Source organism: Centroberyx gerrardi, chromosome 16, assembly GCF_048128805.1.
Source record: "Centroberyx gerrardi isolate f3 chromosome 16, fCenGer3.hap1.cur.20231027, whole genome shotgun sequence".
NCBI classification, from domain to species: Eukaryota; Metazoa; Chordata; class Actinopteri; order Beryciformes; family Berycidae; genus Centroberyx; species Centroberyx gerrardi.
The window spans coordinates 28,872,800-28,899,160 of record NC_136012.1 but is presented as its reverse complement, the minus strand read 5'-3'; the positions used below and the strand labels follow the sequence as shown (position 1 = coordinate 28,899,160).

The 26,361-nt window shown below is 46.3% G+C and overlaps 1 protein-coding gene across 1 annotated transcript; it reads right to left on the bottom strand.

Moving 5' to 3' along the window:
• Positions 1-355: 355 nt before the first annotated feature.
• On the bottom strand, positions 356-26,058 carry maml1 (mastermind-like transcriptional coactivator 1). Its single transcript, XM_078289176.1, has 5 exons — positions 24,483-26,058; positions 12,953-14,323; positions 7,640-7,897; positions 5,493-5,622; positions 356-1,648 (listed from the first exon to the last, which is right to left on the bottom strand). Exons 1-5 carry the CDS (start codon positions 24,804-24,806, stop codon positions 474-476), a joined length of 3,258 nt encoding a protein of 1,085 aa, XP_078145302.1. The 5' UTR covers positions 24,807-26,058; the 3' UTR covers positions 356-473.
• Between the last annotated feature and the right edge of the window lie 303 nt (positions 26,059-26,361).

The following is a 26,361-nucleotide window of genomic DNA, read 5'->3' as shown; positions in this document are numbered from 1 at the left end:
GGCTTGTATCTCATTGCCTTTCTCTTTATATCAGGGTTGGAAACCTTTTGTCCACAGGTCAGTGTCTGGTAAATCACAAAATTCACCAACAACTTTCACTAGTTTACCAGCCAGCTAGATGTTTAGAACAGGACCCCAAATGATAGTTGGTTACCTGTAGAGTAGACCAACTTACCAGACAGACAAACATTTACCACTGTTCGGCTGGTGGTCATTTCTCATCCTGCATTAGCTATGTGTCTAATGTTAAGACATGGGCCTCCTGTCTGTATATTATAAACACACCAACAGATCTGAACAGTGTTTGAATCCAGGCCGTCTTGGCCTGACAAAAACCCTTTTAGAAACCTAACTTTTCAACATGACTGCTTTAAAAGGGTGTCAGAGGCCCCATGTCCACATTTCCAACATTTAGATACAGCCATACATCTCAGCAGGGTTTAGGTGGACCAGGTGCTGGTAGGTGTAGCTAGTTAGTGGTGGCTAGCTAGCAGTTCGTCCAGGTCGTCCATCCACTCCTGGGTGCTCTGCCCCTTCAGCAGGGAGTCGACCAGCTCGCTCTCCCCAGGGAAACTCCCTGACGCCGCGTTGTAGCCAAACGACAACTGTTGCTGCTGCTGTTGTTGTTGACTGGCAGTCCGACTGACCTGGTATCCTTGGTTACACTGCAGTCCCTGGCGACCGTTGCCCTGTGGCTGTCCGAACGCCCCCAAGTCAGGGAGGACGGCCTGGTTCTGGTTCTGGTTGGCCTGTTGTTGCTGAGTCTGCTGCTGGTTGGCCAGCGGTTGGCCCAGGGCCTGCGGGTTGGGCGGCGCCCTCTGCTGGGCAGCTGCCATGTTCGCCTGCATCATCTGCTGCCCGGGGTTCAAACCCCCGAGGGGACGGCCGCTGGGGTTGGTGCCAAAGGGCGCGGCGCCCGGTGGCATCTTGGGAATGCGGGGTTGCTGGATGTGGAAGGGGTTGGGGGGGTTGTTGAAGGCGTTGGGGGGCAGGCCTGCGTTACTGGAGGGGGGCTGGTTGCCCAGCGCCTGCGGCCAGGCTGCAGCCTGGGCGCCCTGCATGCCACCAGGCATGGAGCCGGGCAGGTTGGCTCCTATACTGTTTGGCATGGAGCCTGGCATCCGGGCGGCAGCGAGCTGCTGTTGCTTCAACATGGCGGCGTTGGGCTGCGTCTTCAGATGCTGCTGCTGGGCCAGAAGGTTCTGTCTGTAGGTGGCGCTCATGGGGCCCAGAGGCTGCCTCTGCAGGCTGCCCTGCTGAGGGGGGTGGCTGGGGTGGCTTGGGTGGTTGGGATGGTTGGGGTGGTTGGGGTGGTTGGGATGGTTGGGGTGGTTGGGATGGTTCGGGTGGTTTGGGTGGCTGGGGTGGCTGGGGTGATTCGGGTGATTCGGGTGGTTAGGGTGGTTGGGGTGAAGGTTCATGTTGTTGTAGATGACCTGCTGGACATCCACACCTCCCCCTCCCCCTCCGCAGGACGACAGGCTCATATCAGCCTGGCTGACTGCTGGGGGCGGGGCTACACCACCAGCCTGCCCCCCGCCCTGACCCATGTTCATTCCCATCATACCTTGGTTCTGAGGGAACATACGCTGGGCTCCGGGGGCGGGGCCTCCCATGGAGCCAACGTTACCCATTGGCTGAGAAGAGGCTGTGAAAACAAAGAGAAGACTTTGTGAGCTACAAAGCTACAAGTTCTTAACACATCACAAATTTACAACAAACAAGCAGACAGACAGACAGACAACACAGCATGCTCAGCTCTGACAGATAGATCAATGGCGGAACAACAATGAAAAGAGGGTTCTTGGCCACTAGTGGAGCTAACTGATGCAGATCAGTGAAGCTACGAAGCTGAGGATCACAGCTGCGCAGATTGGTGTCCACAGCGATTCAGACATCCTTCCTGGACGTTGCCAGCTTGTATTTGACAGCCCAGAGTCTTGGTTGCTGAGTGAAAAGTGGCAGAAAAAGCTGCTAACGCCAGTGTATCGCGAAAACCGTAAGAGGTTTGTGGTGGATGAGGTTCACATCACATACAAATGGTAAATATTATTTACAGCTAGCTCTTTAGCATACATATCTGCTAGTTGTTATCAGCCGTGAATGTCAACAAATGTGTCGATGCAGCACCCATTGATTGCGTCAGTTCGTTCACCTGATTGGGTGAAGTTTCTTTTGCTCAACACAAAGCCGCGGCCCTAACGTGTTTCTTAACATGCCGGGACTAGATGTATTTGTGTGGCGGAACAGAACACGGATGGTTCCACCAGGCTACTGATTATTTAGCGATCAAAATTATGTTCCTGTACTTTTGGCATCTTATATCAACATCATGGCTATTTCTTTGAGAATTCAGTGCGGCATCTGACACAGTTGATCATGCACTTTTATTTGGCCACCTCAGGCAGTGGGTGGGTATCTCTGCCTCAAATCCAATGTCTCAAACAGAACTTACTCTACTATAAAAGGCAATCCATCATCTACCTCAGTAATAATCACCAGTGGGGTCCCTCAGGGCTCAATTCTAAGCCCCCTCCTGTTATCCTTCCACATGCTCCCCTTTGGGGCGACATCATTCATAAACATAATGTCTCTCTCTATGCAGATGATACCCAGCTATATCTCCTGTTAAAACCTTGTGATCAAAACTTTATAAGCTCTCTTAAAAGAGGAATTAAACCCTAACCCCCCCTCTGATCTTTGGTGCCAGGTGATAATAATAATTTTATTTATATAGCACTTTTCTTAACAAAGTTACAAATTGCTGAACACCAGAAGATTAAAACAATGACATAAAACAAATACAAGAAATAGCATAAAAATACATTCAAATAATAAAAGCCAACAGAAAAGGAGAATAAAACAATTAGGAAAAGTTTAAAAAAGTATGTTTTCAATTGTGATTTAAAAGCAGTGATGGACTCGGCCCTTCGCAAACGCTCGGTCTCCTTTGTCTTAAGTCTGAACTGACAGCAGAGCTTTTCCAGTGGATCTCAGTGAGCGTTGTTGTTCAAGGGGAGTTAAAAGTTCCCAGATATATACGTTGGGGCCAAACCATGAATAGATTTAAAAGTCAGCTATAAAATTTTAAAATCAATTCTGTACACTATAGGTAGTGGCTACCTATCGTGTCACCACCTGTTGTACTCTATAGCATGCTTTTTAGGGTTTACACAGATTTGGGATTGGGGTTTAGTTACTCTTCAAGAACTGCCTCGCAGAGAACAAGTGTTGAATGTCTCAGAACTTTTTAAAACTCAATGACAGCAAATTGGGGCGGGGGATCCCTATTTGCCTCAGCCCGCCCAAGGTTTCTTCCAAGTTTTCCTACTAAGGTTTCTCTTGGGAGTTTTTCCTTGTGTGCATCAGGGTCTAAGGCTGGGGGTGCTGGGTAGGTTAGGCTATGTAGAATAGTTAGATTGTTTGTCTTGCTAAAATCTGCTCTTGCCTACCTTTTGTTTTTCGCTATGCTTGTCCTATATAATTTTGTTCACCATTGATTGTGTTTAGTTAGATCTAGCTAGACACATTCTCTGTAAAGTCCTCTGAGACATGCTTGTGATAAAGGGCTATATAAATAAACGAACTTGAATCTCATTTAGATGACTGCACCTCCCTCTATTCCTGCTTTAGTTTAAGTCTCTCATGCCCAGTTCATTCAGAATGCAGCAGCCAGGATTTGAACTGGTGCCAAAGATCATATATTGTCCATTTTTATTCTCTCACTTTGTAAAGCACTTTGTAACCAAGTGATTATTATTATTATTATGTCTGATATGCACTGTGCAATGTCTAGGAGCTGCACCACCATCTTTGAAATCACTACTTAAATCACATATTTACATACTTTCATGTAAATGTTTGTGATTTTGGCCCTTTTTAATCTTGTGTTGTTTCTTGTGTTTGACCTGCGTCAGTGTGGGGAGTAACAGACCAAACACAGTTCATTAGCAAGTTCACTGGAACTGGAAAACCTTCTGGACTGTACACCTAGTTTGCCATTCAAATGAGTGGTAAGTAACATTTACACAGGGGGCGGAGGGACGCTTATTTTTTCACTGACAGACAATGAACTGTTTGTCCTGAACATCACAACAACAACCACCTGTTTCCAAAAGAAAGATCTGTCCCGCCCAAACGAGGCGTAAGGGACAGCAGAGCCTTCTTCTATGGTTTCAGTCCTCAGCCCTCCTTTGACCAAATGGTGACTCTTGGTTTAGTGATGGACTGGGTTTGGCCGGCGGTCTGGGGTTTAGGACTGGAAATGTTCTTTTGGCTCACGGTTTGTTTGACAGAAACTTTCCCGGGAAAAGGCAGAGGACGGTCAAACAGAGGTCACTAGTACCTAGAAATACCTCAGACAGTGAAGTAAGTGTCGTGTTGCTGAGTCTAACAGCCTTTCCCACACATATTGAATGATTTACAGCAACAGCTCGCCACAGAATAAATTCCTCCTGTCATCCATTCACTGTGAACCAGCACTCCTCCCTGAACTGGTTAAATAAAAAGGTCTCAAACCCAGCTAACACTACGACCCAGACTGAGATCTTAGCTGCCATTGTGTGGAAGGTGAAGTGGCGTAACTGTAGTCGTTTCAGACCGAGTTTCAAAGTCTTGCTGTGCCTTCACTTTGAACTGATAGTCTCTCTCTCTCTTTCAGAAGTGTCACCTTACCAGTGAATTCCTCCTCTGCTCTGTAACCTAATGATGTCGACTGAGACCATTATGTCGTCCTGGCTCACCGGCACCACGCTGCCAGGGACGGAGGTTTGATTCCCTGTGAAGCCCAGTGAGAAGAGCAAGGCACTAACACTGCCGGGGTCGACTGGGAGCTCCCACTCTGAAAATATAACTGCTGAGCTGCTTCGGATAAAAGCCTCTTCCAAATGGCAGATAATACATCTGACCAGTGAACTGACGAATGTAGCGTTGGGCGGTTTCACAGCAATACAGTAACCCAAGGTAATTAGTCATCAAACGTCTTGAATTTAGACATTATTTGCCATGAGATTATCTATGCAATATGCTGACTTGGTGCTTACCTTTTGTGAACATAATTAAGACTCCAGATACATTTAAACAACGGTCTAGGTCTAGCCGCCGTGATAAATTCAGCATTTTGGTGCAGCAAAGACGTCTCCCTTTAGCTCCCTGCAACGTTACGTTTGAATTACCCAGTAATACCATCTACCCTGGTAAACTTAGGAGAAGGTTTAACCGTATGAAATAATTACCGCCAAACCCTAGTGAGCAGTTCTCAGAGAAATCCTGAAGGCCTTGTAATATTTTAAGATGACTTACTTACTGATGTCAGTTTTCTGTAGACTAAACTGACTTTCAAATATTTTCTAGTGATTTTGTGAACGCTCTGGTCCTAACTGTACTGTCCTGTGTGGTAAACCCCACCCACCTGGCACCGATGGTAGGATAAAACAAACCAGAAAACGCATCTGGAAATCCTGTTTAATCCAAAACAAAGGCTGTAGTCCTACCTGTGAACTGGTTGACGGGCGTCTGTGGGAAAGGGTTCTGATTGGCCGGTTGGCCCGGCTGGTCCTGGTACTGAGGAGGAGGCCGGGTCAGATGCCTCTGCAGCTGCTGGTCCTGCTGACGCTGCTTCTCCTGGACAGACAGAGGTTATTAGAGGTCATTAGTTTATTACAGTTTAGAATAACAAGAATCCCCTACAGGGCGTTCTGTACTGATTATGGGTGTGATGGTCTCCACATTCCGGGTAAAGATCGTTGTCCAGGGCAGCAGAGTTCAGTCATGCGCCATTGAAGCCCAAGAGTCCACCGGTTTTCATTCCAACCAATCAGTACACAGAGTGTGTTTACGACCTGTGAGTTATGACCCATTAGGGAACATAGAGGTTCGATCCCAAGAAGGCGAATATAGGTATAGAGGGTCGTTCCAATGCTGCAATACGGTAAATCATAGGTTTAGAGGTTTGTTCCTACAATGGAGTACAATAAAAGAATATTTCTATTTTTTATTATTATCCATACCTATTTTGTATCATTCTTTCTATTATAATGTCATTTGACTAGACAAATTGAATTTGTGTTGTGTATGAAATGTGCTATATATATATAAAGTTTATCCTTGCCTTACATGCACACCGATATTTCAACATTAATCCAGTTATGACAATACTCTGAATAAGACATGAACATGTAAACATTTTGATTACCGTAGTCTGAATATCAGTATTAATCAGAGTAAGCATATTCCAATTAAAACATGTGGAGTATTGTGATATTAGTCGGGTTATTTAAGGGTTGTAAACACCATAATCACAACATGTTTGCAACACTTGCCGCAGTCTGACACATGATGACAGTTTGACAGCCAGCTCCCAGCCAACAGTGAAGCTGGTGAACTTGTTTACAGAGACAGAATGACTATGGGTTATAAAACAGAACAGAGCGGGGAAACTCACACACAGAGGCACAAAGGGCCGCTTAACGTCATCATCATCATTCAGACTAAGCTCCGCTGCATGTAAACAGGAATATGAATGGAACAGTTCTCTATACAACTCATGTAAACAGCTTAATCAGACTATTGTCTGTTTGAAATAAGAACCTTGATCAAATTACTGTGTGCATGTAAACAGTCAGTAATGAGTTCCTCCTCTCTGGATGACGCTGTGTTGATCAGTGAAACCTGCAGACTGTTGGACCTTCATGGATCATGATGAGACCCTCTGCTCTGGGCTGGTTTGGCTTTTATACAACAGCCACAACTGTATGTGTTTATTTATTTATTTATTTACCTACCAGGGACAGTGCACATTAATCAACATTTCAGTTTCCACATCAATGTAAATGTGCCAGAATTAGCTAATGAGCTCATTTTCATCTGTAGTCCCTGGGCAGGTTATTACAAATTAGTGGCCTAATGTTATCAATACAATGCTTCAGCAAGCACTACAGTACCACACAATACAATACAATACAATACAATACATAAATGCATTACAAAAGTAACAGATATATGTAAAAACAATGAGAGTATGTAAAGGCAGTGCCAGAGATGAGGTAGTATGATTACTCATGATTGCAAGTTAGGTTTGCTTTAAGCCATCTCTTAAACTGAGCTGTGAAACCACTTCTATGGGGAAGCAGCTCCCTCTAGTGTGTGAGACGAGAAGTGTTTACTGGAGGAAACTGAAGAGTTTTACTCCAAAATCAGATCTCTGCCATTTGAATAAAGTGATTTGACTAACTTACAAAGGTGGTGCAACTCAGACAAAATGACTGAAATCACAACACTGAACCAGATGGTTCTTTTTTTTTTTTTTTAAGATATTAGGAATATTAGTCCTTGGTTGAGTAAATGAGATGCTTTGACAGACTGGATCATCTAGATTTGATAGATATTGAATGATGAACTTAAGGCAAGATTTATTTTGTATAATATTTAGTCTCTTAACTCTTCAATGAATCTTTTATAGAGTGATTTCATTTATGTAAAACACTAAGCTGTGAAGCAACCCTCTGTCTGTCCGTTGTTACTCTCCTTTACTCTCCTCTGTTGCTCTGTAAAGCATCTTGTGACCAACCTGTTGGGGTCAAAACACTTTAGAAAATCTAACTTGACACATAAAAAAGTAAACTGTGTTGGTGAGCTTCACCTGTTCAGCCATCAGCTGCTGTCTCTGCAGGTACTGCTGCTGCTTCTGCTGCTCCAGGATCTGCAGCTGCTGCTGCTGCTGCTGCTGCTGTTTCAGCGCCGCCGCCACCTGGCTGCTCATGTACGCCGCGTTACCATGGTTACCCGCCATGCCGTTTCCCCCCGGCTGGGTCGCCATGCCGTTGCCTCCCGGCGCGGTTGCCATGGCGTTGGTGGGGCCCGGGCCGTGGGGCGGGGCAGGGTAGCTGTTCTGGTCCTGCTGGAGATGGAATTGAAAAAACATAAAGACGGTTGTAAGTCATGCATGTCTCCAGCAGGGGGCGCAGTACCAGGGCCAAGTGGTAACTAGGTAGCTTTTGGTGTCAATAAAGCATGATTATTAGTTATTAGAAATATCTAGCCGACAGCGGATCTGAGCAGCGATTTTTTTTTTTTTTTTTTTTTAAAGATCATTGTTTTGGCATTTTCCCCTTCAACAGTTCAAAGTAGAGAGAGAAAGGAAAGACAGAGACAGGGGGATGACATGTGACAGAGGTCCCAGACCGGATTTGACCCCGGCATGGTGAGTTTAGATGGTGCACACTCACACTGAGGCACCAGGACGCCCAAAACACCCAGAGCTTTGAGAAGATCTACAGACCGACAGACAGAACTGACCTGAGGCCGTTACTCCTTTAACACCAGAGTTCACACCTCGGCCCTGATGTACAATTCCATGACTTTTCCATGACTATCCATAACTAAGGTGGAGCTCTTCCATGACCTAAAACTGTTCTTCCCTCCTGGCTTGTTCATGTTGTTTTTCAGTCTGAAACCATCGAATGTGATGAATGTGTGAAACAAGTTGGAAACTCATTCTGTTATATTCCTGGAAAGCGACCCCTTCGGACAATTCCCCGATATTCCCTGACTTGGGCAGATGATTCATCAAATTCCCTGACTTTCCCTATCTGGAAAACACCTCTCAAATTCCCGTGAAATTCCAGGAATTCCAGGACCAGCAGGAAGCCTGGAAGAGGCTAGAGAGAGAAAACTCTTCCCTGCCATCATATGAAAGAGGAGAGCAACAACCTACAGCAGCGGTCCGCAAACTGGGGTCCTGGGACCTCCAGGGGTCCTTGAGAGAGTATTTTAAAATCACTACTATGGACGTCTTCAGGCAGGAGGATGATGTGCCTTCTGTCACATGTGGGTCAGAGAGATGACATCAACATGAGTGTTTTATATTGCGGCTTTTATATTTACTCTTATCTATTTATCCATTCATTTTGTAGGTGTATGTGTATTTTTTTCCTGCCAAATATGTAAGATGTGAGAACTACTGCTCTATGTTTTATATATTTTTTTGCCCATATATATATGATATATGTGAAATTTAATATTCAATAAAAAACATTGTTTAAAAAAAATGACTACTATAATCCTAGCTTTCACTCTCACCACTTTTGTCTCCCATGTACAGGAGGCAGTTCCACAGCTCAATACTAAATCACTAACTAAAATCTTCCCATATGGATCCCTGGGACTAGATGTGATCAAATGGGGGGTCTGGGGTCAAATTTGGGGTCTGAGACATGAAAACATTTGCAAAGTCCTGACCTTAAGATTTGGTGCTTCAGCGTGTGCCATACTTGCTGTGAACACGGTGAAAGGACCAATAAATAAATACATCTATCTACATATCTACCTACCTATCTATCTATCAAAAATCAATCAGAGATAAATCAACCAAGCCACTTCAACACAGCAGATATTTATCCTGTGTGAGTCGACCAGTCAGCCTGAGCCGCTGCTGAGTTTCACTTCAGCAGACGAACAGTTTGTTCCTGTTGTTCCTGCTGCTGTCCGGCTCTCTCCGCTCTCTCTGTTCAACCGACCAACCAACACTTCCTGTTTATCACCACATGCAGGTTCCAGACCGCAGAACTTGAATGGACAGAACGGTTCTTCCACTGTTTGTCTTGGTAATTTAGCTAGTTCAGCATAAAATGGCGATTATGGAATTTTAAGTGTTAGTTGCTATGGTGACAACACAGTCTGGACATTAAGGTGTAAAGTCTGTCACACTGTGAGAACTGAGCAGATGAGTGTGTTAGCAAACTGTCAGAACTCAACTGGAAGCTAACGTTAGCGACGAGGCTAACGTAGCTTCATCACAGACTGTACTTCTCTCTCTAGCTCTTCTAGTCAACATTAGCATGTTAGCAATCCATGGCAGCAAGGAGACAGAGAAGCTGCTTTGGTTCTTGCTGTAAAACCTCTCAGCTCAGTGACTTGCTGTAAGTCGCTTTATACAGAAGCTAGTCCAACGGATAAAAATGGCCGCCGCTTCGACCGTCCAGGAACATTAATTTGAACGGAAATGACTGTTCTATGCATTCAAGTTCTGTGTTCCAGACTCTCCTCCATCCAGCACTAGCTAGCAGGCTGGCTAACTGCCTCGCTGTGGACAGTCTGGAAATCTGGTCTGGTATCAAGAAGAGACTGCAGCTTCAGCCTCAGCAGGACGACACCGAGCCACCGAGGAGGAGGAGGAGGAGGAAGAGGGCTGAAGGAGGAGGAGGAGGAGGAGGGATGAAGGAGGAGGAGGAGGAGGAGGGATGAAGGAGGAGGAGGAGGAGGGATAAAGGAGGAGATAAACGAACTGGCTTCTGAATGATTTGTTTAGCTACATGTTCTCAATGTTGGACCAGTCTGAGGTTATTATACATATTGGTGAGGTTTTTCAAACAAAATAATTCATCATCTCAACATGGTTTCAGTGTGTTTTGTTGGTTTTAGAAAATGAACATTTTGTATTCTGCACTGGCGACACGGTCTGAGCAACAGTCAGGATCATACAGAGACTGAAGAGCAGCGAGAACAGAGCGAACGAGCAGCAGCAGCTATATTTAAATGGAGGGGGTGAGAGAGAGAGAGAGAGAGAGAGAGAGAGAGAGAGAGAGAGAGAGCAAGAGAGAGAGAGAGAATGAAAGGCTGCTTTGTCATCACCCCCCTCCACCCCCCTGTATGAGCCTTAGCAACCAGCTGCTTGACCCAGAGACACTCACACACACTCACACACTCTCTCACACTCTCTCACACTCACACACACACACAGAAAGCGTGGGGCCCATGCCAGACTGCAGCAGAGCAGCACAGCTGAACAAAAGGCTCCATACTGCAGTCGGACTCATTTTAACCCACAACACTAAACATTTGGTGCTGCCGCTGCGTCTCTCAGTCACTTCAGACCTGTGGAGACTCAAACCAGCGAACAAAACATTACCTGCCAAGACTCACTTTTACTGGACGAAGTAATCAATATACAGTTTTCAAAGAAAAGAGTCTCCCTCACTGTTTTCAGTGTTATTTAGGCTTGAGCTGATATTGGGATATTTTGTGAATATCGCAGTATTACAATACGAATATCCGAACTGTCTCCCACCCACCTGACAAACTTATAAACTACTGGTGGTAAGATTTTTTAATTTTATTTCAAGTGGCTTCCCCAATAATATTGTATATCGCGATATTTTGGTGGGACAGCATCACAATATTAACTTTTGATATTGCCCAAGCCTAGTGTTATTTCATGTATAGAACCAGGTGCTGTGTGACACACAACAGCACGTTTAGAGTTTAATTTAAAAGTAATAATTCATCCTAAAGAGACTCAACGTTCAGTTTCAACTAATGTTAGACTAGTTAGTTAACATGCAGGAAGTTTATACGCCTCTGCTGTCTGTAGAGCGGGGTAACAGACAGCCAATCAGGAGCCTGTTTGATACAGAGCCAGTGCTTTACTTTGATTTGATTGGCTCTCAGACAGACAGAGAGTGTACGGTGGCCAGCAGGGACAAAGGTTGAGAACAGGCAAAAGACCAAAGGCTGAATAGAACCGAGGCGTTCAGATATTATCATACTAGAAGGTTAGCGGCCGTGTGGCGAGGTGCTCAGGGACCGACCCACCAAAGACTCACTTTACCAACGTTTGACGGCTGGGAATCCCAGACCCTGGATGTTGGTCTTGTTGTTGTTCAACCATTATTATTGGACGTTAATCGAACATGTTCTGACTATAACCTTTGTTCTCCTCTTTCCATAGTCAGGCAGCCTTTGAAGTGCAGAAGGACACCTCTCACCTGGGATCTGGACTGTGACGTCAGCAGCAGTAAACAGACAGTAAGCAGCAGACTAGCTCTGCTTCATTCCCCACAACTGGAGAAAGGGCTGCAGGCTGACCGGGTTACAATGTTTTATCCGACTGAATTATCTAAAGTGAAAGTTGTTGAAAGTCTTCAGTTTAAAACATCTTGAGACTTTTAAAGAGGACCTGCAGACTCCAGTCAGCCTGCTCTGCTTTATTCAGCTCTGGGGAATGAAGTACAGCTCTCTGTCTCTGCAGCATGGAGGCCTTTTGTTTTGCTGTGTGCTTGTCCAGTGTGTGCGTGTGAGAGAGAGTGTGTGTGTGTGCGTGTGTGTGTGTGTATGTGAGAGAGTGTGTGTACACAGCATGGTTCTGGAATGTGCTGCAGGCCTGGTTACGAAAGCAGGGCTGAAAAACACTGATCGGTCCTTGTAGTTGTTATTGTTGTAGTGTTGTGAAGTTAGTGTTGGTGCTGACTGGAGAGTTCAGTCAAACCGACCGGTGGAAACACTAGAATTTAGTTTGTCTGCATATTCAAGTGATAAAAACTGTTAAAAAAAAGAGGAGAAATACAAATTGTGTGGGTGAGACAAAGAAGCTCCAACAGCCTTCCAAAACCCACCTCAAAATATATATATTTTTTTAAAAAGATAAAGCTGTTCAGCCTCATATTCACATTTTGAAAACCACATTTCACTTAACCAACCAAATACTGCAGATTATGGCAGTCTGGTAGGTTAGTCTGCTCTCCAGCTAACCAGCAGCTTCTGGAGTCTAGTTGGCTGTGAAAACAGTGAACATGGCTGCTCATTTTGGGGATGAACCTGCTGCTATGGCCAGTAGAAAAAAAGTTTCCTACTTGCTTACATTGTAAGGAGTCTCTCTGGACAAATAAAATAAAAGAAATGACCTCTGGTCCTTCAGATCTCTGTAAGCACCAACTATGTCCTTTACTGTCAGAGTGCCACTTTACTGAAGCTGTGATACTGTACATGATGTAGGGCAGTGTGTTTCCTACCTGTGTGTGCTGTGTCTGGTGTGTGTGTGTTTCCTACCTGTGTGTGTGGTATGTGTGTTTCCTACCTGTGTGTGCTGTGTCTGGTGTGTGTGTGTTTCCTACCTGTGTGTGTGGTGTGTGTGTTTCCTACCTGTGTGTGCTGTGTCTGGTGTGTGTGTGTTTCTTACCTGTGTGTGTGGTATGTGCGGGCGGAAGTTCATGCTGTTCTTCTGCTTCATCTGCTGCTGCTGCCTGATGAGCGACAGCAGGGCGGCCTTGTTCTGGCTCTGGGTGTTGGGGGGGCGGGGCGGTCCGGGCCCCGGGCCCCCGGCCTCGAAGTGGGACAGGGGCTTGGTGTTGCTGTAGTTCAGCATGGCGGACGGGGCCTGGGCTCCCGGTGCCGGCGGGTGGCTGAGGGGGGGTCCCGCGGCCGGGTGCCCCAGCATGTTGGGGTGGCCCCCGGGCCCCTGCATGTACCCGGCCCCCGCCTTGGGAGAGCCCTTGTTGGGCTGGCCGGGCATCAGCAGCTGCTTGGGGGTGTTGGGGTTGAAGTCCTGGGGGTACAGGGAGGGGCTGGTGGGCTTGTCCATACCGAAGGCGCCCCCTAGTGGGCTCTGGGAGGGTTTGGCGGTCTGGGGCCAGGGCGGAGGGTGGGGGTGGGTCCCCTGGGTGTGGAACTTGGACCCCTGCTGCTGCTGCTGCTGCTGCTGCTGCTGCTGCTTGTGCTGCAGCTGGCTGTGCAGGTGCTGCGCTCTCTGCTGCTGGGCGGCCAGCTGCTGCAGCTGCTGGGCGGGCGACAGGTCTTTGGAGACCGGGGGGCCGGGGGGCAGGAGGTGGTTGGGAGGCTGGAGCTGCCTGGGGGGCGGAGCCGGCTGGGACGGGGGCAGGGCCGGGGAGGAGGCGGAGGAGGAGGCGACGGGCGAGCTGGTGGGGAGCGGAGGCGGTCCGGAGGAGGTGGGCCGGACGTGGGGCGAGCCGGTGCGAGAGTCCTGGTCGAACACCGCCGCCGCCGGCGAGAACTCCGTCTTGACGCTGACCAGATCCGGAGGGAGGAGGCCCGACTGGCCCTGGGAGCCTCCTCCCCCTCCTGCCGCCCCGCCGCCCGGAGCGGGCGTCAGGTCGGGCGGGTCCTTGCGGTCCTCGAAGCCGTCGTTGAGGATGTCCTGGATGTCCTCGTACGCCACGGAGCGGTTCAGCTCCTCCATCAGCTCCGTCCACTCCTGCTCGTTCAGGTTGAGGTCGGGGAACAGGCTGTTGTTGGCTCCTCCCCCCGCCGGCAGCATGCAGGGCAGGATGTCGTCCGGCTCCTGCTTCAGCTCCTTCAGCCGGAAGTCCTGCTCCGCTCCGCCGTCCGCCGACTCCCCGGCCGGCCCGTGGGTCCCGTTGGAGGCCAGCGAGTCCCTGATCCCCAGCTTGGAGTCCAGCGGCGAGCCGTTGGCCGCGCCATTGTCCAGACACGACTTCTTGCTGGGGGGGAAGCCGTCGCTGAAGCCGTTGACCTGATCTCTGCCCAGCGGGGAACCAGCGCTCTCCAACTTCCTCTTCACCGTCTCCTGCAACTAGAGAACCAGTTCAACATTAACACCCAGTTACCATGAGACCCAGGTTCACCCCAGCATCACTTACAGAGCTGTTGCACTTTAGAATGTCTAATTTGGATATTTACATCATGATACAAATACAATATAACTGCTATTTTTTTCTGGGCGGGTTGAGCAACAGAGTCAGATGATGAATTTTCTATTTGTTGTGGGGGCAGTTTTCCAGCTGTGGGGCAGTTTTCCAGCTATGGGGCAGTTTTCCAGCTGAATGGATGGAAGGGGAACAGAGAGAAACCAGCAGCTGCCTGGATAAAACCTGTACAGGCTTTCAGCTGCTGTCTTTAATAGTATCAGCTCCAGGCAGGCTTACGTAACCCAGACAAAGACCTTCCTCACTCCAGTCACCAGATCTGCTCTGCAGGCTGCAGCCCAGCCAGCATGAACACACCGAGCCTCCTCCACCTGACAGCACCCAACACACTACAACCTGCAACAAGCACCCAACACACTACCACCTGCAACAAGCACCCAACACACTACAACCTGCAACAAGCACCCAACACACTACCACCTGCAACAAGCACCCAACACACTACAACCTGCAACAAGCACCCAACACACTACCACCTGCAACAAGCACCCAACACACTACCACCTGCAACAAGCACCCAACACACTACCACCTGCAACAAGCACCCAACACACTACCACCTGCAACAAGCACCCAACACACTACCACCTGCAACAGCTACTAACCAGAGGCTTCACTGTGGTTTTTAAATATTATCAAGGCCTGCTGTCTCCATGAAGCAGACTGAGCAGGTGAAGCTCTGATCCTTTATCGATTTTCCTGTTAAATCCACTTCAGTCATGAAGCAGAGAAGCTTACAGAAAGCTGGAGACACTCAGTAGGTTTACATGTACAATAACACTCTGATTAGAGTAATCCGCTTAAAGTAAAAATTCGATTATGACATTTGCATGGTTCGAAGTGACATGATTCCTCTAATAACGCAGTTTCATTTAATAATCATTCTATATGCACTGAGCCATGTTTGCTTTGTAAATACAACATCCGGGTTACTGCATCTGGTGACTTTTGACCAGGGCCGGATTAACCGACCACAGGGCCCCTGGGCACACATGTCCTATTGGGCCCCCCACCTCTCGGCACGCACTCACACACTTTAACTTAACTGTTCACAAACAATACAAACGTAAACCTTTTACAGGTTCAAAGTAATGTGAAACTCAGATTTAGCTATTACAAACTGCCATTCCTTCTATCTACAGCTCGCTCATTCAATTTGAGAGTGATCAGATTCGTCCAATCCCAAGGCAAACTTTAGTTCCTAGTTTCAGGTGGTGGGGCTTCCTTTTGTTTACATTTGGATTGCAGGTTGTGGCTTTAAGGAGACGAGGTGCTGGGTGGAGAGAATGAAGGACCAAAAAAAACAGTTAAATGTTGAAATTGATTGAAAAGGTTTGCCTGTCTGTACCTAGACCCCCCTGCCCCACCAGTATATAATTAGTGCTCTGCATGTTAGCTGGATGATACTCACTAAATGCACTGCTCATAAACATACAAGCAAGAGGTGGCAGTTTAATAATTGTGACTCCACATCAAAAGAAATGTCATTAGAGGCTGTGACTTGGGCCCCCAGAATCATAAACTGTGGCCCACGGGCCTATATCTGTCAGGGTCCCGCCTGACTGCACATTTCAATTGAAATTCGTGAAATGTTGTAAAATGCATTGAACACGGACACGGGAGTTAGAATATTTTGGGGCCCCTGGTGGTCATGTGCCCTGCAGGCCCGGTCAGCGATACAGGCACGGCTTTGACCTGCAGTTTGACAAAACCAACAGAAATGTGACTGAGGTGTTTACATCCCTAATAACTGGAAACACTGAGCAGAAATCTGTCTGTGAACCAGCTTCTGTTCCTCTGATTATCAGCTTACTAACATTAAGAGAATCTGATAAAGGACCGTTTCTATAGTCAGAGTATTTCCTTAATCAGATTAAGATTGAATAATATTTGCATGTGGAGCTGAATATAAGCACGTTGTAATATTCAGTGAACTCTTGTTTTCAACCAAAAACAAGCGCGGGGCCGACAGCCGTGAGCGAGTCTCAAATCTGTAATGAAAGCGCTGAATCACGGCGCTAAGTCCTGTCTGGACTCACACAAATGGAACGGGAAGCTCTTTCAAAACATTAATAGTTTATCTGGCCGGCCTGGGCCCGGTCCAGCACACGGGACAGCGGCTCTGCCTGGTAAACAGCCCGCTGCAACCTGCTGATCCGTTAGGAATGGAGCTTCATCTGCAGAAGCACAAACAGCTCAGAGTGAGAGAAACTGATTTCAACTTTGTTTTGTTTTACCTTCCAGCCGAATAACTTGGAGGAAGATCTTAGAAAACATGTTGTTTTATTGGTTCAGTCTTTATCTCATCCTGCTCCAAACCCACTGACTAACAAACATGACTGATCACATTTTCTGCCAAAGTTGATGTTACTGTATTTTCCTTTATAAGGAAGAAGGAGGCAAAACAATAATCTCTAGTCCAGCTGAGTCATAAACAGTCTTATAACAAATTAATGTAAATCTTTTTAAACTGTATGGAAATGAACCTGGTCAAACTACTGACATTTAGGCATGTATCTAAATGACCTTACAGTAAATACACAGAAACACAGGGAATTTATCCTCCAACCGTAACCAGAGTGTTAGTGCCTTGCTCGAGGGAAGTGAACCCTCGGCCCTGGCAGAGCGAGTCTTGCCTCAGCACATGGTGGACTGGACTCTACTGGAAGAGATCTGAACACACACAGACGTTTGATCATGTCCGGTGTGTGTGTGTGAGGAGCTGCTGAACAATGCCGCCACCGCCGTAACACACACACAGCACTCGTTTGATGTGGCTGTCCGCACACACTGGTGGCGGCTGCTGCTTTATACTGAGAGGGAGAGAGAGAGAGAGAGAGAGAGAGAGAGAGAGAGAGAGAGAGAGAGAGAGAGAGAGAGAGAGAGAGAGAGAGAGAGAGAGAGAGAGAGAGAGAGAGAGAGAGAGAGAGAGAGAGAGAGAGAGAGAGAGAGAGAGAGACTCCCCTCAGGAAAAGGAAACTGGTGACTCACTGAACTTCATAAACCTGAAATACTGGTCTGTGCCCCCCCCCTCCCCCCTCTACTCCCCCCTCCTCAGTAACCATCAGCCCCCCCCCCCCAACCTCCAGCAACATCTAACTCATTACCATGTCTATAGACTGGGGACTGGGGGCGGGGGGGGGGGGGGGGGGGTTTACAACAAAAGAGCGAGTGCCAGGCGGAGGGGAGGGGGGGGGAGGGAGGGGGGTTTCTGAATTCCTTCCCCAGCCGAACCTCACAGCCTGTTCCTGACACACCAGTGGCATTCTGGGTATGCGAGTCCCTAGAGCCTGTAGTCAGCTCCACCAATCAGACGTCAGGAAACACTAGGCTGCAGTCAGTCTGTTACTACTACTGCTGCTACTGCTATTACAAAAAAAAACCAATTCTACTACTACTACTACTACTAGCTTAAGGACACTTCAGCAGGGTGGGGTGTGAACCCGGCCTCTGGTTGAAGCACAGCAGCTGTGTGGTTCTGTTGAGATCCTAGCTGTGCTGTCACTGTTCCACCATGGAACCACACTGAGCTCCTCCTCGGCTCTGAAAAACGCCTTGTTGTTGTTCCCGTTAGCCTTGAGCGCTGCTTCAGCTCCACCGCTCAACGTTAACACAACACGCCCTCAGCCTAAAACCCAACACCCCGACCCAGACCCAGAACCAGACCCAGACCCAGACCCGCAGGCTGGCAGCCAGAGGGAGCAGCAGCTTCACAGCAGCTCCTGGTCTGGAGGAGTGAGGCGGTGACACTCCATCTGTTTTGACGGACAGAAAGTTCAACCAGCTGAACTTCTTCTGGACGGACGGATTCGTCAGCGTCCGTTCAGCCAATCAGAGGCGTTCCTACGTTGTTTGCAAAACTAGCGGCAAACACAGAGACGACGGTCCGACCGAAACAAAGATAAAACAGAGAAAGCCTGGTGGAGCGTTGGGATGACCGGAGGTTTTCAGCTCAGTTTCTGAGTGAATTTATACTGCAGAGTCTGTTTCTTCTTTATGAGTAAAGCTTCTTGTTCTTCTGCCTCGCCGCCATGCTGACGCTCAAAACCAAATTCTGTCTGTTTCTGATGGATCAGTGTAGCCGCCGCCTCAAGCTTCGTTTGGCACAATGTGTGATGTGTTACAGATCTATATATCTGACACCAGAGGCTCAGCAGCTCCACTGGAGAGTTACTGACAGGGAAGGAAACCACGTTTTGTCCATCGGTCACAGAAAACGGTTTCTCCCCCCGATCCAACAGCCACTGTCACTATTTTATACGTTTACACCAGGAATCACAAATTATGGTTGATTACCTGGGGAGTAAACACACTTTTCAGTCTTGATATGTCTGTTTTTTTTTCTTTTTTTCTTTGTCATAATGTTTTAGAACTTTAAAATTGCTTATTGTTTAAGAAAAGTGATTTTGTAAATTAAAATAATAATAATAATAATAAATAAAAATAGATGTGAGTGTGCAGATTTACTGAGTTTCAGTCTGATGAAAGGTTTTGATTCTAAAACTCAAAACTTCACATATCTAGTTTGGACCAAACTCTGAAGAAATGCTGCATACAAACGCAGACTCTGAGATTTAGAAAGTTCGTGTTGCAATTTTTATTTTTATTTTTTTTATTTATTCAGCTCTAGTTGATTACATGGACAGTAAACCAACTTACCAGACACTGACTAACACTTAGCAGTTGTGAGCTAGTGAGATTCACAGTGGAACTGAAACTCTGCTGCCGGACGATAGAAAAACACTTTTTAATTTTAGAGCTAATTCACTGTGACAGAACTGAAATAAAGGGACGATACGAGTCATGAAGGGTCGACCTCTGACCTCTGACATTAGCGGGGATCCAGCCGGCCCGGGCTGTCCTGACTAACAGAAGCACACAGGTAACATCACAGCACCAAATACACAACAGCACCACAGGAGCAAGAGCTGCTTTGTCTCAGAGGAAGTCAGAACCAGAGGCGTTTGTTGGAAAAAAAAAAAAGGGTAAACTCTGTGGCAAAACAAAAAGAAAATATTTCAAGTTGACTCTCCTCAGAAAATATTCAAACGCCTTTATTATGGCTAAAGCAGCTGGCAAGGCTGAGTGTGTAGAAAATGTTTTCAGAAGTGACTCACCTTGGAATTTTTCAGTTCTCGTTTTGCCACAAAAATCCACAATATCGTGTGTGTGTGTGTGTGTGTGTGTGAGGTTATCGGAGTTTGCTTACATGCTTTCTGCCAGTTTTTGTTTCTGTTAAGCACCTGCATGTTTTATATTGAACTTTACTACTACTATTTTATTATGTTGTCATTTCATTTTATTTATACTTACATCACTATTGCTGCTTTTCTTTTTTGCCGTGCTCAATTTGCTGCCTGTTTGTTGAGCACTTTGTTAACTTCTGTTTTGAAAAGCGCAAGAAAAATGAAGTTTATAATCGTTATTATTAATACTATCATCAGCACTACATCTTTACAGTGAGCTGTGGTGAGTGACGTCACTACGGAGAGCCGGAGGAGTCGGTCCTGCTGGAGCGGCCGCAGCCTCCAACAGCAACACAAAGGCTGCTGTTGACGCCGAGAGACGCAGAGGAAAGACTTTCCTGACAATGTTCAGCATTGTACAAACACACACACACACACACACACAGCAGGCAGTGATGACTCAGCTCCATGGGGGCGGTGGGGGTTTCGACTAATACTGAGTCACCACACAGGACTCCGGTCACAGAGCGCCGCTCCGCCTGCCAGACTCCTCAGACTGGACTCCTGTCTGTTACAGCAGAGTCTGAACTGAACCAGAGTCCAGACTGTTGGAGGAAACTTCACTTCATGTCATGGACCTGTTCGATTTTTGTCTCCCTGGTCATAAATTTATAGAGAATATCACAGGATGTCAGATTCCCTGCTGTCCACGCTTATTTAGACTCAGAGACCCCTCCGCTTTGGAAGAGCAAGAGAAAATCACCTTCAATATTCAAACTGATGTTCATCCTGTTGAACTGCATGGTGACGTTAGGTGTGATGAACTAAACTCAAATAATATACACTACCAGTCAAAACTTTGGACACGCCACATTTTTCATTATTTTTACTACTTTCCACATTTTAGAATAACAGTAAAGACTCAAAACTATGAAATAACACAAATGGAATTATGCAGCGACCAAAAAAGTGTTAAACAAATCAAAACTATCTTATATTTTAGATTCTTAGCCTTGATGGAAAGGCAAAGGCTTTGGAAAGAAATTCATACATAGGATCAACTTGACTATTTATATTTGTCTAAGAAACTCATTTCAAGTATTTAAGCAGAAGCCTTTAGATCAAAATGCTTTAAGAGAATGAAGAACACAGAACATTCAGTCAGCTGGGTCCAAACCTTTGACTGGTAGTGTACAGATATATACATCTAATATTTCAAATAATATTCCCTATTCCTTTTGTCCGTTGTTAAATAAACTTTGCTTGTTATCATCAGTTTAGACAGAATTGTGTGTCAGGATATCGTCACAATACGATTCCACTGAAAGACGATAAACGATAATATTGAATTCTTGCCCAGCTCTACCTACAGTATATCCTCATGTGTTTTAATCTGTCACTGATCCTCTGCTGCGGGTCGTCTTGTGTTTCTGCCTCCATGTTTTCCTCTGGTTTTGATATTTGCTCTAACTTCCAGGCAGCCGGTCCTGACATCTGACCGGAGCTACAGGTGAAAACGTTCACTGCACTGACATGCGTCTCCTATCCAGATTGTGACTAGATCTCATGAAGCTGGATTAGATCTATTTGGATTATATTTACACCTGGCATTAACATGAGTGTCCAGTATACACACACACACTGAAATCCCATTTGTCATTTCCTCTGGTAATATTTCCATCCTGTAACCTGACAGTAAACGCCTCGTCTCTTCCAGCAGAACGCTGACGGTCCGTTTTTTAACGAGGACGTTCCATCTGTTCTGCCTCCTGTTGGATTTGTGTTTCCTGCTTCTGTGGCCAACTCTGCTACAGAAATGTCTATTAAAGCACCGTCCCTGTCAAATAAACTAGTAAAATAAAAATAAACCGAGTAAATATCGGGCTCATTAAAACATTCTAGTTCTCTGGTCATGTGGGAACAACAGAAACAGAGCTGCTGAGACGATTAGTCGCTTAATCGATCCAACAGAAAATTAATTGATTATAATTGTGGTAGTCATTTAATCATTTTAGACATTTATCAGGCAAAAATACCCCAAATTAGCCGGTTACAGCTTCACGAAAGCTAGTATTTGCTGCTTTTCTAGAGCCTCTGTCCCCCTGCAGTCTGTTCTGAATGTATCAGCAGGTTTCATGTGTGGAAAGCAGCCGGTGTTGAAATGCCAGTGAATCAGTTCTTCAGTTTCTCTGATCCGGACGTCGTAACGTTACAGTAAAGTTGTGTATCGACCGTCTGTGTGTGGATGATGACAGAGCGTTAAGGCCAGAGCGGCAGAACGTTCGGAGGAGGAAACACAAACCGCTACAGACTGCAGCTTTTACTTTTTGATGAAAATGACAAATTGGACAGACGGTGAAATCAGAGAGATCCTGGGAGTCGGGCGGACGGAGAGATTCGCTGCTGTGTTTTCAAACTGCAGCGACTCCGGAGGTTAAACGTCATTTCCGGGACAAAATGACAACAGTGGAATTTAACAGTATTGTCAGTATTGTGTGAACGGCAGCATTATGTTAAAAAAAGCGGAAAGGCATGTCTGAACAACAGAAACTGCTGCCTTTACTGGAAAAATGTAAACGTCAATTTTACAGGTTTCATGTGTGAAAGGAGTTTAGGTTTCATCTCATTATAAAATGAATACTTTGGGTTTTTTGTCTGCTGATCAGACCAAGTAAGAAATTTGAAGATTGACTTTGGGCTCTGGGAAATCTGATGGGCATCTGTCATTATTTTTTACATTTTATAGACTAAATGATTAATCAAGAAAAATAATGAAATGAATTATTAGTTGCAGCCCAAGCCTCGACCCGGAGGTTCAGACCTGCTGGCACCAAAAGCAGAGGCAGACACTCTGAAACCCAGAGAAGAGGAGTGGAGCGCAGAAGAGTCCAAAGTCCATCTGATAGCTAACAGAGTCCGGTCACACCCACCGAGTCTGACCGGATCCACCGGCCTGAGAAGGCTTCAACACACTGCTGCAGTAAACTGCTGCGACACACTGCAGCTCCGCCTCCAGCCAGGCAGGGAGGGACCTTCACACCTGATGGAGACTCTGGAAACCAGAATCCAGACTGACTAGAGAGGGACCCGGTGGAGAAACCCTCAGTGTTTCAGACGAGGGGGAAACCGGGACAGATTAGTTCTTGAGAGTATGTTTACATTCTCACAAATAAGTCGATACCTGATTAAAGCAAAACTGTCATGTAAACAAACGCCTTTATCTCTTTAACATTATCTTCAGTCAGCTCATTATCAGTAAGCATAACATGATTATTTTTCACCTACATTTCTGCTCAATCTTTCCATTCATTGCGGCATATAAACAGTAAATATTGTAAATATTGCCTTAAGATGATCACTGACTGAGACTCTTACAGACCGAATCTTTTAGAGTTTACAGATACTGAATGCTGAACTTCAGCTCATGTCCAAGATGGGTCTATAGTATTTTGGATTAAAACTCAACTCCTCTTGAAATTAAATAATCCTGAATGTTGTTCTTTTGAGTGCCGGCCTTTTTTTCCCCCTTCTAAAACAACATTTCACAGGTTTCACGCACCGAAGTAGTTTTCCTACTATAAAAACTGGAACAGCGCAGCAGGTTTTTTTCCACAGAGTCACGGCTGTAGAAAAGAGACTCTGTCACTGAAGCTCCAGTGTGACTGGACCTGACTAACAGGACTGACTGTTCAACACACGAACAGTGCTGAACAGCAGCGAAGACTCATCCAGTCCAGTCTAGTCCACAGGAAGAGTGACATCAGCCTGCGTTTGCCATGAAGCTCCACATCACATCCTGCTGGTTTAAACCAAGCAGCAGAGGAACAGACTACACACACTACACAGTTCAGGTTAACATGCAGCTGACAGGCCATCCAGAGAACACACTGCGCTGTGATGAAATGACTGTTATATATACACTAACCACTGTGCTGTTTTGGATTTTATTTTACCAATAGTTTTAATTCATCTGCTGTTGTTGCCTATGCTTCTCTTTAAATTTTTACTATTGTATTTTATTCTATTGCATGTTTGTTTTACTCTTGTATTCTGTCTTTTATTCTGTAAAGCAGCTTGTAAACTCTGATTAAGAAAGGTGCTATATAAAAAAAGTTTATGATTATTATGATAATTATTATTATTATTATATAGTAGTAATCATTGTGCTATGTACATACATAGGACTACACTTCTTTAGAAATGCACACGTAGACATGCACACATAATGGTTAAAATAATACGAAAACCACAGGGAGGTCAGAGGTCAGGGTCTGGAGCTGGCTGGGATTCAGTGTCTTGCTCAAGGACACATTAGCAGGGTGGGGGGTGAAGGACAGTAACCCACCACTCCCCCATATTCCTCCTGCAGCAGCTCCCAGTGAACGGAGCGGTCCAGGCGGGAGAGCGGCCTGTTTGTGTAAAAGCAGCAGCAGCAGCAGCAGCTTCCTCTCTGCTCCGACAGGCTGAAGGAAAACACTGGAGTCATGTGACAGGCAGCATGGCCACAGACAACACTTCCTCTGTCAATCACTGCAGCTGCACACACTCACTGCCTCCGTTTCATTTGCATGGAGGACACTTGGACTCAAATGTCTTCAATCGTGCGCCATCCAGGCTGAGAGTCTGCAGGTTTCCATCAGCGGCTGATTTCACCAATCAGCACAACTTCACCCAGAGAGAGAGAGACTAATCAGAGAGATCAGCTGGAGTGAAACCTGCAGACTCTTGGTCTCAATGGCACATGATTGGAAACTGCTGCTGTGGTGAAAAGCCCCTGCAGCTGCCGTCCTCCGTGGCTTTCCCCGCCGCATCAGTGTGTAATCTGCTGGGATTTACTCACCGCTATCAAAGTGCTGTTCCTGCTCTGCTCCCCGGCGCCGCTCTCCCCCAGGTCCGCGCTGCCGCCGCCCGTCCCCGGCCCTCTCTGCCCCGCCTGGTCGCTGCTCGGCTGGGGCTGCCGGTGCTTGTTGGAGCGCTTGGCTTTGGTCTGTAAGCAGCGCTGGTGCAGGGCGAAGGTCTGCTGCCGCTCCAGCTCCAGCCGCTCCAGCGCCGTGCTCTCATAGCGGCTCTCACAGCTGTTGTGATGCCGCCGGAAGAGCTCGATTCTCCGGCGGAGCCTCTCCATCACCGCGCTGTGTCGCGGTGCAACAAAATCCGCCATCATCAATAAAGACTGTGGTAAACTCCAGACTCAGGTTTCGTCCATAAAATGCTGAATTTGCCTCTTTTCAGTTTGGGCGTCTACACCCCCCTTGCCCTTTACAAAGAATCCTCTGCTGGCTCCATGGAGTCAACCTTTGTCTTGCTAATGGCCTTTAGTCACAGCAGCAGTCACTACCGGAGAGGAAAATCAAGGTTTTTGGTGGAATTTCATTCAGCCTGCCGTTCTTGCTAACTTACAATCAAGTTCATGTTCGTTAACTGTATTATCCCATTCTGTATAACATCTCCAGTAAGTCGCTGTATAACCTGCTGTAGAGTCTGCTAAAGCCACATTCCGTCTGATATTACCAAGTGCGAAGACAAACACTGATTCTTCCTGTGGTTTCAATACAACCCAACACTCACTAATGTGCGGGCAAACTGTTAATGCTTTAAATCACTATGTTCTCATTTCACAACGACCTCAAATCAATGAAATGTTCTGCTATCTGACTCGTGTTGGGCTAGCACATTCCTCTACTCACAAACCAAAGTTGGAGCGTCGAAAAATCCCAAAACTTTTAGCTGCTGGCAAAGTTTGGTCGTTACGGAGCTAGCTAGCGTCTAACTTCGCTACCAGCCATTAGATATAAATAACGTTACACATAATGGGAACAATATATCAGATTACTAACTTGTTCAAAAGTTTATTTTGCTCAAGTATTAGCTAGGTTATCGAACAAGAGCTGGTTAGCTTGACTGGCTAGCGTTAGCGATCAGCCTGCCTTCTTCACAAACTTGACAGGGTAAAACTCTCACCGAGCAAACATATAAATCCAACTACTACCATCAATTCAGGGGCGAGAAAACAAACGACTAGCCTATCCCCACAAGAAGAGTACGTTTTAAGTTCACTTACTGTAAAAGAAATGTTGCTGTCTGCCGTTTCTACAGCATCTGTCTAGCAAACAGCTGATCCTCCGCCTCCTCGGTGTAGCTAGCTAATAGCTGTTAGCCGCTATCTGCTAACGCTCTGTTTTGGGTAGCCGGGCTAACGTTAGCTGGGCTAGCTAGCTAGGTGGCTAGCTTGGCAGTATTTAAATACAGCATGATGCTCAGACTTTAAAATGATTTGTCCCGAGCTGTCGGTGTGGATGAAGCCGCTGACCGAGCCGAGCCGGATTCTGAGGTTCACAACAGAAACAGGATCCGTCAGTAAGAACGAGCTAACTCCGTTCCTCTGTGTTGCTTCTATTGTTTTCCAGCGGACAGGCAGGTCTCCGCCGCCATCTTGGAAACTTTCTCTTTTTTTCCTCACCGATGGGAGTGTTGTCGGTGTTCCTGCCTCATTGACGATTGACAGCAGAAATGACCAATGAAAAGCAAGTTATGGGTCGGAACCTAATGATTGACCGCAGGAATGAGCAATACGGAACGGGAAATGAGTCAGAATTAATGATTGACAACATAAATGATCAATAGAAGTTGTTCTTTTATTCATCACCGACACAGAAGTCATGTTGTTGTCCCCGCCTCCTTAATGACTGACAGCAGGAATAAGCAATAGGAATCTGAAC